Source organism: Leptonychotes weddellii, chromosome 15 (genome assembly GCF_054177405.1).
Source record: "Leptonychotes weddellii isolate Sample4059 chromosome 15, ASM5417740v2, whole genome shotgun sequence".
Taxonomy (NCBI): Eukaryota; Metazoa; Chordata; class Mammalia; order Carnivora; family Phocidae; genus Leptonychotes; species Leptonychotes weddellii.
In genome coordinates this window covers 329,637-342,684 of record NC_138383.1, presented here as the reverse complement: position 1 = coordinate 342,684, position 13,048 = coordinate 329,637, and the positions used below count along the sequence as shown (strand labels likewise).

The 13,048-nt window shown below is 50.1% G+C and overlaps 1 protein-coding gene across 3 annotated transcripts in view; it reads left to right on the top strand.

Moving 5' to 3' along the window:
- TBCD (tubulin folding cofactor D) overlaps positions 1-13,048 on the top strand; it is a 164,939-nt gene that overhangs the window by 37,092 nt on the left and 114,799 nt on the right. For all 3 annotated transcript variants that reach the window (XM_081804167.1, XM_081804168.1, XM_081804166.1), the window contains 4 exons: positions 494-630; positions 1,810-1,870; positions 2,814-2,888; positions 7,488-7,582. In XM_081804167.1, coding sequence (XP_081660293.1) covers positions 494-630; positions 1,810-1,870; positions 2,814-2,888; positions 7,488-7,582 — 368 coding nt within the window. The remainder of the gene's footprint in view (positions 1-493; positions 631-1,809; positions 1,871-2,813; positions 2,889-7,487; positions 7,583-13,048) is intronic.

Genomic DNA, 13,048 nt, shown 5'->3' with positions numbered 1-13,048 from the left:
TCGGTCGGGGGAGGGCTGTGGCTGCTGGGGCTTGAGAGGGAGGCTCTGGCGAAGAGTTGAAGCGTTGAAGAGTCCAGGGTGGCGAAGGGCCTGGAGGCAGTAGAGATGGGAGGCAGAGCGCCTTGTAAGTAGGCTGACACCCACGGGACCCATGAGTGCCCTCCCTGCTGCTTCTGTCAGGCACACTCCTGCAGTCTTGCCCCGTCCCCCACCTTCTTTCTGCCTGACACTACACAGCACTCGAGGGTTTCTGAGTAGCGCAGAACCTCTGTTCTGTGGCTCAGATTGGCATTATCTTTTCTTGGCAGCCCTGTGGACGCCAGCTACACTCCATGTTCTTTCCATCCCGTCTCTGTAAAACACATGGAATTTTCACAGGAACCCTTTCAGATCCTAAGGGACACCAAAGTATTGATATCAGTCGTCAAGATAATTTCTCTTAGAGGCTCCAGTGGGCGTGGCAGCAGGTCTGAGGTACTGTCTCTGTGTGCAGGTATCAGCGTGGCTGCCGCTCGTTGGCTGCCAACCTGCAGCGCTGCGCCCAGAGTCAGAAAGAGTTGATGGTGCACGTGGAGACTCCCGACAGCGACGGAGACTATGACATCCCCGAGGAGGTGGAGAGCGTGATAGGTGGGTAGGGTCCCTGCAGCCTCCTGGTGAGCCTGCGGTGGGCCTGCTGCCCTCTGGTTCTGGGGGCGCTGGTGAGGCTCCTCTGAGGTGCATGCCTTCCTCCCCTCTTCGTGCTGGCATCATGTGGCCTTCCGTGACCTTGCCCACCCTCACCTTTCACGGAGCTTGTGGCTGCTGGCCTTCGGTCCTGATGCCCACGACCATTTGGGCCCTGGACCCTGTCATTCTGTTTACTGTTTGCTTCCCATGTATGAGCCCTCATATTTCCACCTCAGTGTACTGCCCTCAGCCCTCCACCATGCCTTACCTGGGTGCATCTGGCCCATGGCCTCAGGCCTTCTCCTGGAGAGATGGAGTGGTGGCTTTGCTGGCCCCGTGCTGCACACACCTGCAGTGTCCCTCCCACTGCAAACCTGAAGAGCTCTGGGCCCTGCCCTACGCTTACCCGAGGGAGTGTCTCCTGCTCAGAGAGCGGGGCAGAGCCCCACTGCAGCGGCCTCACACACCCTGCCAGCCTTCAGCCACCCCTCCTCGTCCGGTTCCCCCTGCCCCCACTGTAGGGTCTCCCACTGTCATTTAGCTCCAGTCTCCTTGTCCACGAGGCACAGCATTGCTCCTCCTCTGGTGCCTTCTCACTGTTTCTCATGTCCATTCTCCCCCCTTCACATTGTGCTTCTTCACCTACTCCCCCCACTCCTGGGGTCCTGCACTGCCCCAGTCACAGTGAACTTGACTCCTTCACAGGCTCCTGCCCTTCCTCCATGTTGGGCCTTCCCAGGCTGCCTGGGTGCCCTTGGTCAAGGTTTCCATTGACTGGGACTTGTCAGGCCCTTATCGAGAGGCCTCTGACATCTTCCCACTTCCTTTGGGCCCCCGTGTGGCTCTTCCTAGAGTCTGGCCTATGCCTGAGACCCCAGTAAGAGCCCCTTTTCTGCACCCTCTTGCAGACATTGATCTCTGGGTAGGTCTGCTTTTTAGCAACAATGGCAAGAGTTGGCTTTAAATGATTATTTAAAAACAAAGAAAAGGAAATGTTTTTTCCTTAGAATTAATAGTCTTCGTGTGATTTCCTTCACGGTGCTCATGAGGGACACCTTCAGTCTGGGAAGTGAAGAACTTAACCTAGAACCAGGGTGCGTGCACAGAGCTCATGGCCCTGGCCTTCTTGTGTTGTTGCAGAGCGGCTGCTGGTCGGGCTGAAGGACCAGGACACGATTGTGCGGTGGTCTGCGGCCAAAGGGTAGGTGCCCTCCGTCCCACTGGGCGAGCTGGGCCCGGGGCTGGTGGCTTGTCAGTGAAACACCGCATGGTCTGCTGAGCACTTTCTGTCATTCAGCACTTCACATGCAATTGAGAGCTGCGAACAGCTTAGAGGCTTTTAGAAGGCAGAATGGTTTTTCTAATATACATTTATTGCTTTATGTTCTGATTTTAAAGATCATAACTGGGGAATGAGGCTCCTTCATTTTCTAGCCTTTCTGGCTAGAGTGGGCAGAATTATGAGCAAGCCCAATTTGCCCTTTTTTTTTTTTTCCTTCCAAATGTTCCTTTTCTTGCTCTTCCATGTCCTCATCAGTGCAGCCCCTACCCGCTGCCCTGCACAGGCAGGCACAGCTCCCACGTAGGGAGCAGGTGCTAACACAGCCTTATCTAATCCCAGAGCCCCTGAGAAGGGAAGTGCTGTTCGTCCTCTGTTGTGCCTGAGGGAACGGCCTGCAGAGAGGTGCCCTCATGGAGAAGGTGTTTGGCAGCAGGCAACCTCTGAACCAGAGTCCCGTGTGGTTGGAATGGGATGTGCCGGGAGGGATGCTGATACAGTCAGGAGGTGTCTAGTGTGGATGCGGGGCAGCCCGCCAGGTGGGGGGTGGTCCCGAGGGGTCAGGCCAAGGGTGGTGGCCTGGTGCTGGGTGCCATTGACCATCAGCGGCAGGCTGCTGCCCTGTGGGCACCCTCCCCCCTGGTCTCCCTCCCCTCAGGAGATGCCTGTGTCGGTCTGTGTCTGTCGCTAGGATGAGGCTCCCTAACAGGCGTTGTGTAGAGCAGAGTGTGTGTGAGGCTCACTCTGGGTCTGCCTCTCTTTCCCATTCTCTGGAGGGAGGGAAATTGCTGGGGACAGTTCCTCGTTGATTGTTCCCCTCACAGCGGGCTGGCGATGCTGACGGAGTGCTGCCTCTCTTTTTCAGAATTGGTAGGATGGCTGCAAGGCTTCCCAAAGAGCTGGCGGATGACGTGGTTGGGTCTATGTTGGATTGTTTCAGGTATGTGAGAAGATCAAAAGGAGACATGTTTCTGGTTAAAAGCAGTGGCTGTTCTTTCCCTCTATCCTTTTACATTTTCTTTCAGCTGAGCTATTTTCAGAGCCCCCAAAGCCTTTTTGTTTTCCTTTTGAAGTTAAATTTGAGAACTGTAGTTATTTCTGTTATATTTCTTTTATCAGCTTAAATCCCATTACATTTAAAAACCTCTTTAAGAAGAAAAAAGTGGAGGGGCGCCTGGGTGGCTCAGTCAGTTAAGCGACTGCCTTCAGCTCAGGTCATGATCCTGGAGTCCCGGGATCGAGTCCCGCATCGGGCTCCCTGCTCAGCGGGGAGTCTGCTTCTCCCTCTGACCCTCCTCCCTCTCATGCTCTCTGTCTCTCATTCTTTCTCTCTCAAATAAATAAATAAAAATTAAAAGAAAAAAAAAAGAAGAAAAAAGTGGTTTTGAACATGGACATACATCAGTCTCGAAGAAACCTGGGGTCACCGGGGTGACATCTGAGAACGTCTGTGGTGAGGCGTGTTCTGGATCTGCCTCGTGGTGGCCGCCAGCCACACGTGCTGTTGGCCTTACAGAGAGGCTGAATTCTACTTTCTTTCTTTTTTAATTCTACATTTTATTTAATTTTATCAGATTTAAATTCAAATAGCTGTGTGTGGTGGGGCGCCTGGGTGGCTCAGTTGGTTAAGTATCTGGTTCTTGGTTTTGGCTCAGGTCATGATCTCCGTTGGGGTTGTGAGGTTGAGCCCCGAGTCAAGCTCTGTGCTGGGCTTGGAGCCTGCTTGGGACTCTCTCTCTTCCCCTGCTCCTCCCCCCACTCCCCCCCTTAAAAAAACAGACGAGAGTCACACGTGGTAATGGTTGTGTTGCATCTGGCTTAGCCTTTCAGAGACGTCTGGGTGGCCCTTGGTTGGCCCATGGTGCGGGCATGGGCAGGGATGTGCAAGCCGTGGGTCCTTGGGGTCGGAGCCTGGGTCCTGCAGGCCAGGGGCAGGGCAGAGACCCGGGCAGCATAGGTGTGCTCTCGGGTGTGCTCTTGGGTGCACTCTCGGGTGCAAAGCATGTTTGGTGTGGTTAGTCCCAGAGGCCTCTTAACTTTGCCTGTGGAAAGCTCTCCCTGGGTTTTGGAAGCAGGTGCTTCTAAGAAGGGGTGTTGTTGGTTGGCCCCCAGTTGCTTTTCTTCCTGGGCTGCCAGTGCGTGCATGTAGGGAGAGGAGCTGCCTGCACTTCTGGGTGCTCAGTCATGTACGTCAGTTGCCGAGGCTTCTCTGGGAGCACCCACAGCACGTGTGCTTCCTCTGGAGCAGGCTTTCTCTGGCACTTTGTCTCCAGCCTGCTCAGCAACAGTTGGAGGAGTTCAGGGAGCAGAATGTCAGAGTGATGCTGCTTGTGTGGCTTGTGTTTCTTCAGTGGAAACATTTCACGGTCGTCTGCCAAGCTCCCGCTGTGACTCTGGAACGCCCGCGTTGGGGAAAGAAAGTGCTCCCTGTCCACGTGGTGATTCTGCTGGCTTGTGTTAGGGTATCCTCTTGGACTTCTTTTCTGGTGGCGTGGTGATGGGTGTGCTGATGATGCTGGATCCCGCTGGTCCTGAGCACAGAGGCGTGAGTCCCTGGGCGGCGACCAGTGGCAGCTCTTGCGTGGCTATGGTGGAGCATCCTGCTCTTGGGAGAGGGCAGCACTTTGGGTCAGGTCTTAGGAGGGTGGAAAGGGCCAACGTCCTGCACCCCCAGCCTTTCCTCCCTGGTCCCTTTGCCCATGGCACGGCAGGTCAGCCTCAAGTCTTTTTTTCTATTTCCTTCCTGAGGGCATTTCTGCATGGGCCCTCTGGTGATTTAACGCTGTCTCTTTACCTAGCCTGCCCTCGGGCTCTTCCTTGCCCAGCCTCCTTCCTTCTCTTCACACCTGCCCTCTCTAGCCCCTTGTTGGCGGCGTCCCTGGTACCAGCTTTCCTGGTGGTGGCCGTTACGGTGCTCCTGCACCTCCCTCACTCCTCTGGCCACTGCACATCTGCCTGGCGACCTAGGGTTCTTGACCTGTGTGTCTCCATCAAACTCCTAGAACATGTTTTCTACTGGCCAGACATACGGCCCTTTGTCCTGGCCTGCACCTGTGGTCTACTTCACTCATCCTTGTTAGTTTAACCTGCAGGCACTTCTCTGCATTTGTCTTGTCATTTTAATGAACTCCTCTTAATTTTTGTATTTAGGTTGTGGAGGGTGGAAACTGTTTTACTGCTCTTGCTTCCCAGGGCTGATAGCCCAAAGTGACAAGCAGGACGTTGAGGGAGAGGACCTGAGTGCAGAGGCAGCCTCTTCCTGGATGGGTATGAAGTACCTGATTGCAGAACCTGGCACAGAAAGGAGTCACCCCCAGCCCAGAATGTTTGAAGACCCTGAGAAGCAGGAGCCTGCTGGGTGGAGGGCGTGTGCGGTGGGGTGGGGGCAGCAGGACTGGCTGGTGACCTGGTACAGCTGCTGCTACGATCTTGTCCCTTCTTTTGTGTTCTTCTGGAACAGTCTTTGCTGACAGGGTCAGCAGGAACATTACTTCCATTAACTGTGAGCACACCCCACTCCCAGGACTGCCCCTTCACTCCCTGCTCTGTTTCCAGGCCAGGTTATGTGGAGTGAAGCCACACATGTCCCCAGGGGGTTTTACAGTGAGCCCCACAGGACCAGGGTGAGCACCATGGGCATCATCCCTCAGCTGCTGCTCCCTTCCCTATGTCCCACCCCCTGGATGTGCGGCTGTCCGTCAGTACCTGTGCCCACCCTCCCCCCCCCTTTAGAAAATAGTGCTGTAGCCCCTCGCTGGCCCCGGCAGCATTACCTCAGCATTACCCCAGAGATAGTGTATGCTAGACCCAGCAGTCTGGTCCATGGCAGAAGCAGAGGGCCTGTGGGAGGAGGAGAGCAAGGCCCCGTTGGCCTGGCCAGGGTCCTTGTGTTTGCCATCTGAGCTCAGCCGCACAGGGGGTCTCCAGTTAGCAGATGGACTGCAGCCCCAGGTCCCAGGTCCTGGGTGTGCTGTGGGTGCTGTGACTTCTCAGAGTCTCTGTGATGTTGAGAAACCTTTGGGGGTACCCCCTTGGCCCCAGGGAGCAGCCCCCTGTCCACGTCTGCTTGTGCATGTTGGGCCTTGGAGAGAGTGAGTAGGGCAGAAGTCTGGCTGCAAGCCAGGTGCTGTGTGGGGGAGGCACTGTTCCTGAGTACCCCCTGGAGTGGGCGGAGTAGCGGCCAGCAGGGTGATGGTCTTCCTTGTTCCCCCTCAGGCCACAGGCCTGACAGAAGGTCCTGCCACCTTTCCATAGCTGTTGACAAGCAGCAGTGCACCCATTTAGTTTGGAAATGGACATTGGTGTAACTGGTGATGGTTTTATTGATAATTGAGTCATCATAATGCTGATCTTTTATAAGTTTCTTTAAAACGTTATCTAGTTTCATGAAAAGCATAAAGCATCTCTTTCCAGTTAAAGTTCTGAAGTACACAGAGTGCAATATTAAATTTTGATGTGGTCAAATAGCCTTTGGGACAGACATTTTAAAAAATACCTGGAACTTAAGAATTTATAATTAGAATTAGAAATTGGCACTGGTTGATGGGGGAGGTCCACGGGGCAGCACCTGTGTCTGTCTCGGAGTCCGTGTCGGTCTCGGAGTCTGTGTCTGCAGGCCCTGGCACACGGGTGGGACTTGCTGAGTATCTGTTGAGTGAGCAGACAAGCCTCACTCTCTCCTTTCTGAATGTTCTTGTGCTTTTTGCTAGCGAGGAATGCAATTCAGTTGGTTTTCTTAAACATTTCTTTGCTATCAGATTGATAAATTTAGAATAGGAAAGAGCCCTATAACGTCTCTTGCTTTTTGGTGAAATGCATTTCCATGTTTATATTGGCATCCAAATGTAGAAACTCTCAGGACAGGCTTTATCAATCTAAGAAACACTTCTCACTAATCATGATGCCAGGGGTGCACTTGTAAACAAGAGAGCTTCCAAACCACTTCAGGAAAAATTTTATTAGATATAAGATTTTACTATGACTTGATTAATCAGCATAATTGTTTATTAAAAGCCAGTGTTTCAAACAGTGCAAAACAGTTCTCTAAATGGTCTTTCATTCTAACTTTTTAATCTCTACTTTAAGCCAGGAAGGGAGGAAAGGAGGTCTCCCTGCCCCTTTCTGCTAATAGAGTCTAGCCTTAATTTGATAGAATCACTGTGCTATGAGCCCCAGGTTTTCGTGCCTTGAGTGGGTGAGTCGCTGGGTGTGTAGTTAGCACAGGCCTGCTGTGGCAGGAAGCCTGTGTAGAGCCTGGTGTCTTGCTGACACACATCTGCGGACCGCTTTCTCTGTTGGCAGCGTGTGGAGCCCACCTAGGACCTGTGCTTGTCATTGGAGGTCTGAAGAGAAATACTGAACACAGTGCTTACCTTCAATTAAATTGCGGTGTTTTATTTATTTAGCCAGCCGACAGTTGGAAAACTCACGAGTGGGTTTTAGGGAGGCTCCTGGGCACAGGATGTGGACCTGCAGTCTGTGTACACGGCGGGAGAAGCTGGAACGAGCACTGCAGTCTCAGGCTTTGTGTGTGTCTCAGTTTTCAGGAGACGGACAATGCCTGGCATGGTGGCTGTCTGGCGCTGGCGGAACTGGGCAGAAGAGGCCTGTTGCTCCCTTCCCGACTCAAGGATGGTAAGTACTGCACACGTTTGCTCTGCATCGTCAGGACTGTTCGTAGCGTGTTGGGTGCTTCATTTCACCCTGTGTCTCCAGCGTGGCCTGCCGTGAGCGTGCACCAGGCCTCTGCCCTCACTGCCTAGCGCGTTCGTGTGCAGGAGACAGCAAACTAGACCTGTGTCTTTCAGCCTTCCTTCTTGTATTCACGTTTCTGATTTTCTGACTGCCTCTTCTCCCTGCTGTGAAATTTTAATACCACAGGTATACTTTGTGTTTGGATTTGGAGAGCCACGAACCATTGTAATGTCTGAGATTTTCTTGTCCCTCAGGACTGGTTTTCACCCCTGTGGGGGTGCTGTTGCCTGTTAAGAAGTTGTGCACTGCTGCTGTATTTATCACGTGGAGTGACATCACGGTCCCCTGGGAACAAGGCTCACACCAGCAAGGGGTGGGGGCGGAGGGCTGGAGGAAGCTTGGTAGCGGCCTGAGCAGGGGGACAGGGGCACAGTGCAGCAGATGTAGAGGGACCACTGGGCTCCAAGCCTGCATGTCCCAGCTGTTGGACCTAGACATGTGAAGGTGGAGCATGGGGTGTGGCCATGTGAAGCCCTGTCTGACTGGTGGGGATCAGCTCTGGTGTGGCTGGTGGTGCCTCTGGACAGAAGGGAAGGACACCTGTGAAGGATGGAGAAGGCCCCTTCCTGGGCTGTGTCACCACACATGCTCTGCACCGTGGGAGTTGACTTCTATCCAGAGTAAAGACATCTGTGCAGAGATGGGTAGGGCCCCGCATCTTCCTCTGTAGCACCTGAGCTGTGGGGTGTCAGAAGTAACGGCTTGTACTTGGCATTGTGAAGCGTGAGGAGGGCTCCTAGACCTTCAAGATTCTGTTTAATCTTTCGGTTTATTTTTGTGGCAGCTTTACTGAGATAAAATTTATATACCATGAAGTTCACCCATTTAGAGTGTACAGTTCAGTGGTTTATGGTATATTTACAGAGCTATGCAACCATTATCATAATCTAATTTCAGAACTTTTTTTTTTTTTAAAGATTTTATTTATTTATTTGAGAGAGAGAGAATGAGAGGGGGGAGGGTCAGAGGGAGAAGCAGACTCCCCGCTGAGCAGGGAGCCCGATGTGGGACTCGATCCCGGGACTCCAGGATCATGACCTGAGCCGAAGGCAGTCGCTTAACCGACTGAGCCACCCAGGCGCCCCAAGATTTTATTTATTTATCTGACAGAGAGACAGTGGGAGAGGGAACACAAGCAGGGAGAGTGGGAGAGGGAGAAGCAGACTCTCCACTGAGCAGGGAGCCCGATGTGGGACTCGATCCCGGGACTCCAGGATCATGACCTGAGCTGAAGGCAGTCGCCCAACGAACTGAGCCACCCAGGCGCCCCCAGAACATTTTTATTGTCCCACAAAGAAACCCTGTGCTCAGGGGCAGTGACTCCCCATTCTCCTGAACACACCCAGCCCCAGACAACTAATGATCAGCTTTCTGTCCCTCTAAATTTGCCTTTGCTGGTCATTTCTTATAAATGGCATCTATGGTAGTGGTCTTGGGCCTGACTCCTTTACTTAGCGTGATGTTTTCAAGGTTCATCCATATTATAGCATGCAACAGTAGTACTTTGTTCCTTTTTATGGCTGAATAATACTCCATTGTATGGATACACCACACCATTTATCTGTTCGTCAGTTGATGGACATTGGGATTTTTCACCTTTTGGCTATTATGAATAAACTGCTACAAACATTTGGGTTTTTTTTTTAATGTCTTTATTTTTATTTATTTTTTTAAAGATTTTATTTATTTATTTGACAGAGGGAGACACAGTGAGAGAAGGAACACAAGCAGGGGGAGCGGGAGAGGGAGAAGCAGGCTTCCCCGCGGAGCAGGGAGCCTGATGCGGGGCTCGATCCCAAGACCCTGGGATCATGACCTGAGCCGAAGGCAGATACTCAACGACTGAGGCATCCAGGTGCACCTGCTACAAACATTTGTGTGCAAGCTTTTGTGTGGACATGTGATTCTAGTTCTCTTGGGTCTCTATTGCTGGGTCATGTGGTGTAACTCTATCTTTAAGTTTTTGAGGAGCTGCCAGGTTGTTTTCCAAAATGGTAGTAACATTTACATTTCCACCAGCAGCGTGTATGAGGGTTGCAGTCTCTCCACATCCTCCCCAACGCTTGTTTTTCTCTTAGTGGGTGTGAAGTGGTATCTCATTGTGTCTCTAATTTGCATTTCCATGACTGACTAATGATGTTGAGCATCTTTTCATGTTCTTGTTGGCCATTTGGAGATCTTTGCTGGAGAAACATCTGTTCAAATCCTTTGCTCATTTAAAAAATTGGCCTGTCTTTTTGTTGTTGCTTTGAGTTCTTTATGATTCTGGATTTAAGTCTCTCACCAGGTACAGGATCTGCAGTATTTTCCCCCATTCCATGGTTGTTGTTTCACTTTCTGGTTGGTGTCATTTGCACCGAAGTCCTGCATTTTGATTAAACCGAGCTCAGCAGTCTTCTTTGAGTGTGTCACAGACAAGGTGAAATCCCTGCCTGGGTGGTTCCAACTCTAGTTTAACTTGAAGGACATAGAGCCTTTTCTCTGCTTTTTGTGCCTGAGACTGGCTGGTATGCATATACCCGTCATAACTTATGATGTTGAGGTTCCCATCGGTCACTAGCTGCTGGTGTGAGAAAATGTGGGTGTTGGTGTCATGAGTGAGAAGTGTCAAGCTGTTGCTTAAAATCTAGAAGATGTAACGTGTGGCCTTGACTGGCTGGCTGCCTGCCTCCAGACTGGTGGTATCTTCCATGTGCGCTGAACCCTCTTGCAGGCCCTTGCTGTGTCCGGCAGGGTCTCAGGGAGCTGTGTTGTCTCCTGCCTGGGAAGGATGGTGCCAGACCTGGGGAACAGTGATTTTGTCTTGGCGCAGGCTCTGGGGATGACCGGGGCTAATGTTTGTTTCTTTATCTTCTTTTCTTGCTCCTCAGACTGGATAATGCCAATTGCCCTGTCTTCAAGTTCACTGATTCTTTCTTCCACTTGCTCAAATCTGCTGTTGTACAGCTCGCTTCAAGTTTTCCTGTCTGTTACTGTGTTTTTCAGTTTCAGAAGTTCTGTATGGTCTCTTTTTGTAGTTTCTTTTTTTTTATTGACATTCCGTGTTTGTTCGGATATTGTTTTCTTGGTTTCCTTTAGTTCTTTGAGCATATCTTAGAAAGTTGATTTAAAGTCTTTGATTTTAGTACAATGTCTGGGCTTCCTCTGGGACAATTTCTCTGCTTTTCTTTTTTTCCTTTGAAATATATGTGTACTCTCCTGTTTCTTTGTATGCTTTGTAGTTTTTTGTTGGAAACTGACATTTTGAATACTATAATGTGGTAACTCTGGAAATCAGGTTTTCACCCGCCCCCAGGGGTTTGCTCTTGTTGCTTATTGAAGGTGATCGTTGTCCATTTAGTGACTTCTTCCAGTCTGTTTGCAACGACTGTATTCCTTGTTATGTCTGGTCACTCAAGTCTTGGTTCCATTACATTTGCAGACAGCCAGTGACCTAACAGATTTCATTAAGTGCTGAAATTTTGTAGGTTCTTTCTTCACTAAGCACTCTCCTGGTTTCTGTAAGTTTTTGATGAGATTTCAGAGTTCTGAACAAGTTGAGTCTGTCAGTTTTGCTGGCTTAATAGTTATTTTGGTGGAGGGACCGATCTGTGGAGTTCCCTACTTTGCCATATTCTGTGACATTATCCAAAAACGAGCATTTGACTAGTGTTCCAGCATTAGTCTGGGTCCTCTGAGCAGAAACAGATGCTGAGACAGGATTAAATGTGCAGAGATTTTATTAGAGAAGTGCCCATGAGAGAAAACAGGAAGGGTGGCAGAGTCACTTTCTGGCCCGGGTGCTGTGGGGTGGGGGTGGGGCTGGGGTCCTCAAGCCAAAGTCAGCCACAGAGGCGGTCCTGTGTCCCCCGTGGGGCCCGGAGTCTACCTGCTTTGGTGGATGGGGCCTGGCTGTGACTGCAGCTCAGTGGTTGCAGAGGGCCGACCTCTCCTGACCTTGTCACTCCCCACAGGCCTGTGTACCTCAGTTCCCAAGGGAGCAGCTGGGCCCTGGGAGGGGTGGTTTTCTCCAGTGTTCCTGACACAGTCCTGGCACCTTCCTGTTCTGAGGACCACATGCCTCACCGATTTTTAACCTTTGTGCATTTTCAACTGTTGGACACTCCAGTCTGTAAGAAAAGTGAATCAGGGATGCCCGGATGGCTCAGTCGGAAGAACGTGCAGCTCTTGATCTCGGGTTGTGAGTTTGAGCCTCACATTGGGTATAGGGATTGCTTAAAAATAAATAAAAAATTAAAAAAAAAAAGAAAGTGAAGTGAATACCATGAGACCTCTTTGACTTAGTATGTGAAGTAGTTGTTCTGCCCTTCTGAATTAAAGTGCTGTTCTCCTTGATGAATATGTGTGTGCTTCATTTCACACCCACACATGCCCTCTTTCCCCATGGAGTGTGGCATTGTGGTGAAGGTTAGAGCTGGTGGTGGGGGCAGACTGCCAGGGGCTGCTGGGAAGGCTCTTCAGAAGGGTTGTTGTCAGCATTTTGTTTTCCTCTTCAGTACGAATTCAAGGACCCCTTTAGCTTTATTGAGATACAGTTCACCTAACATGCAGTTTACCTATATAAGATATGTGATTTAATGGTTTTGGTGTATTATTTTTAAAGAACATTATAGAACGTAAGTAACATAAACATTTGCCTTGCTGACAATTTTTAAGCGTACAATTCAGTGGTATCAACCACATTTACAGTTTGTACAACCATTATCACTGTTTCTGAGAACTTTTCATCATCCTGAACAGAAACCGTGTCCCCATTAAGCTCCCCTCTCCCCTCCCCTGCAGTACCTGATAACACGCCTCTGTCGGCCTCTGTGAATTTGCCTGTTGTAGGTGCCTCGCACAGGTGGATCTGTACAAGGTTTGTCCTTTTGTGTCTGGCTTATTTCACTGAGCAAGAGGTCTTCAGGGTTAATTCATGCCGTAGCACATGTCAGAACGTTATTCCTTTGTATGGCTGAGTAATATTCCATCGTGTGGATAGTCCACATTTTATTTGTCTGTTCATCTTTCAGTGGATGCTTGTGTTCCTTTCATCTTTTGACTTGTGAATAATGTTGCTCTGAATATTGGTGTACACATATCTGTTTGAGTTTTTGTTTTTACTTCTTTGGCGTGTATACTTAGGAGTGGAATTGCTGGGTCATAGGGAAATAACTCTATATTTAACTTTTTGAGGGTTTATTGCTTTTTATATGTAAAGGTTAAAAACTAAGAGCTCATAAGTTGGGTCACAAGTAAATACAGAAAGGTGGTATAGTTAAAAAATCAGCAAGACTTTTTTTGTTACAAAGATCTAGGACTCCATGTACTTTATAAATTATAATTATTATTTAGAGAGACAGGAGA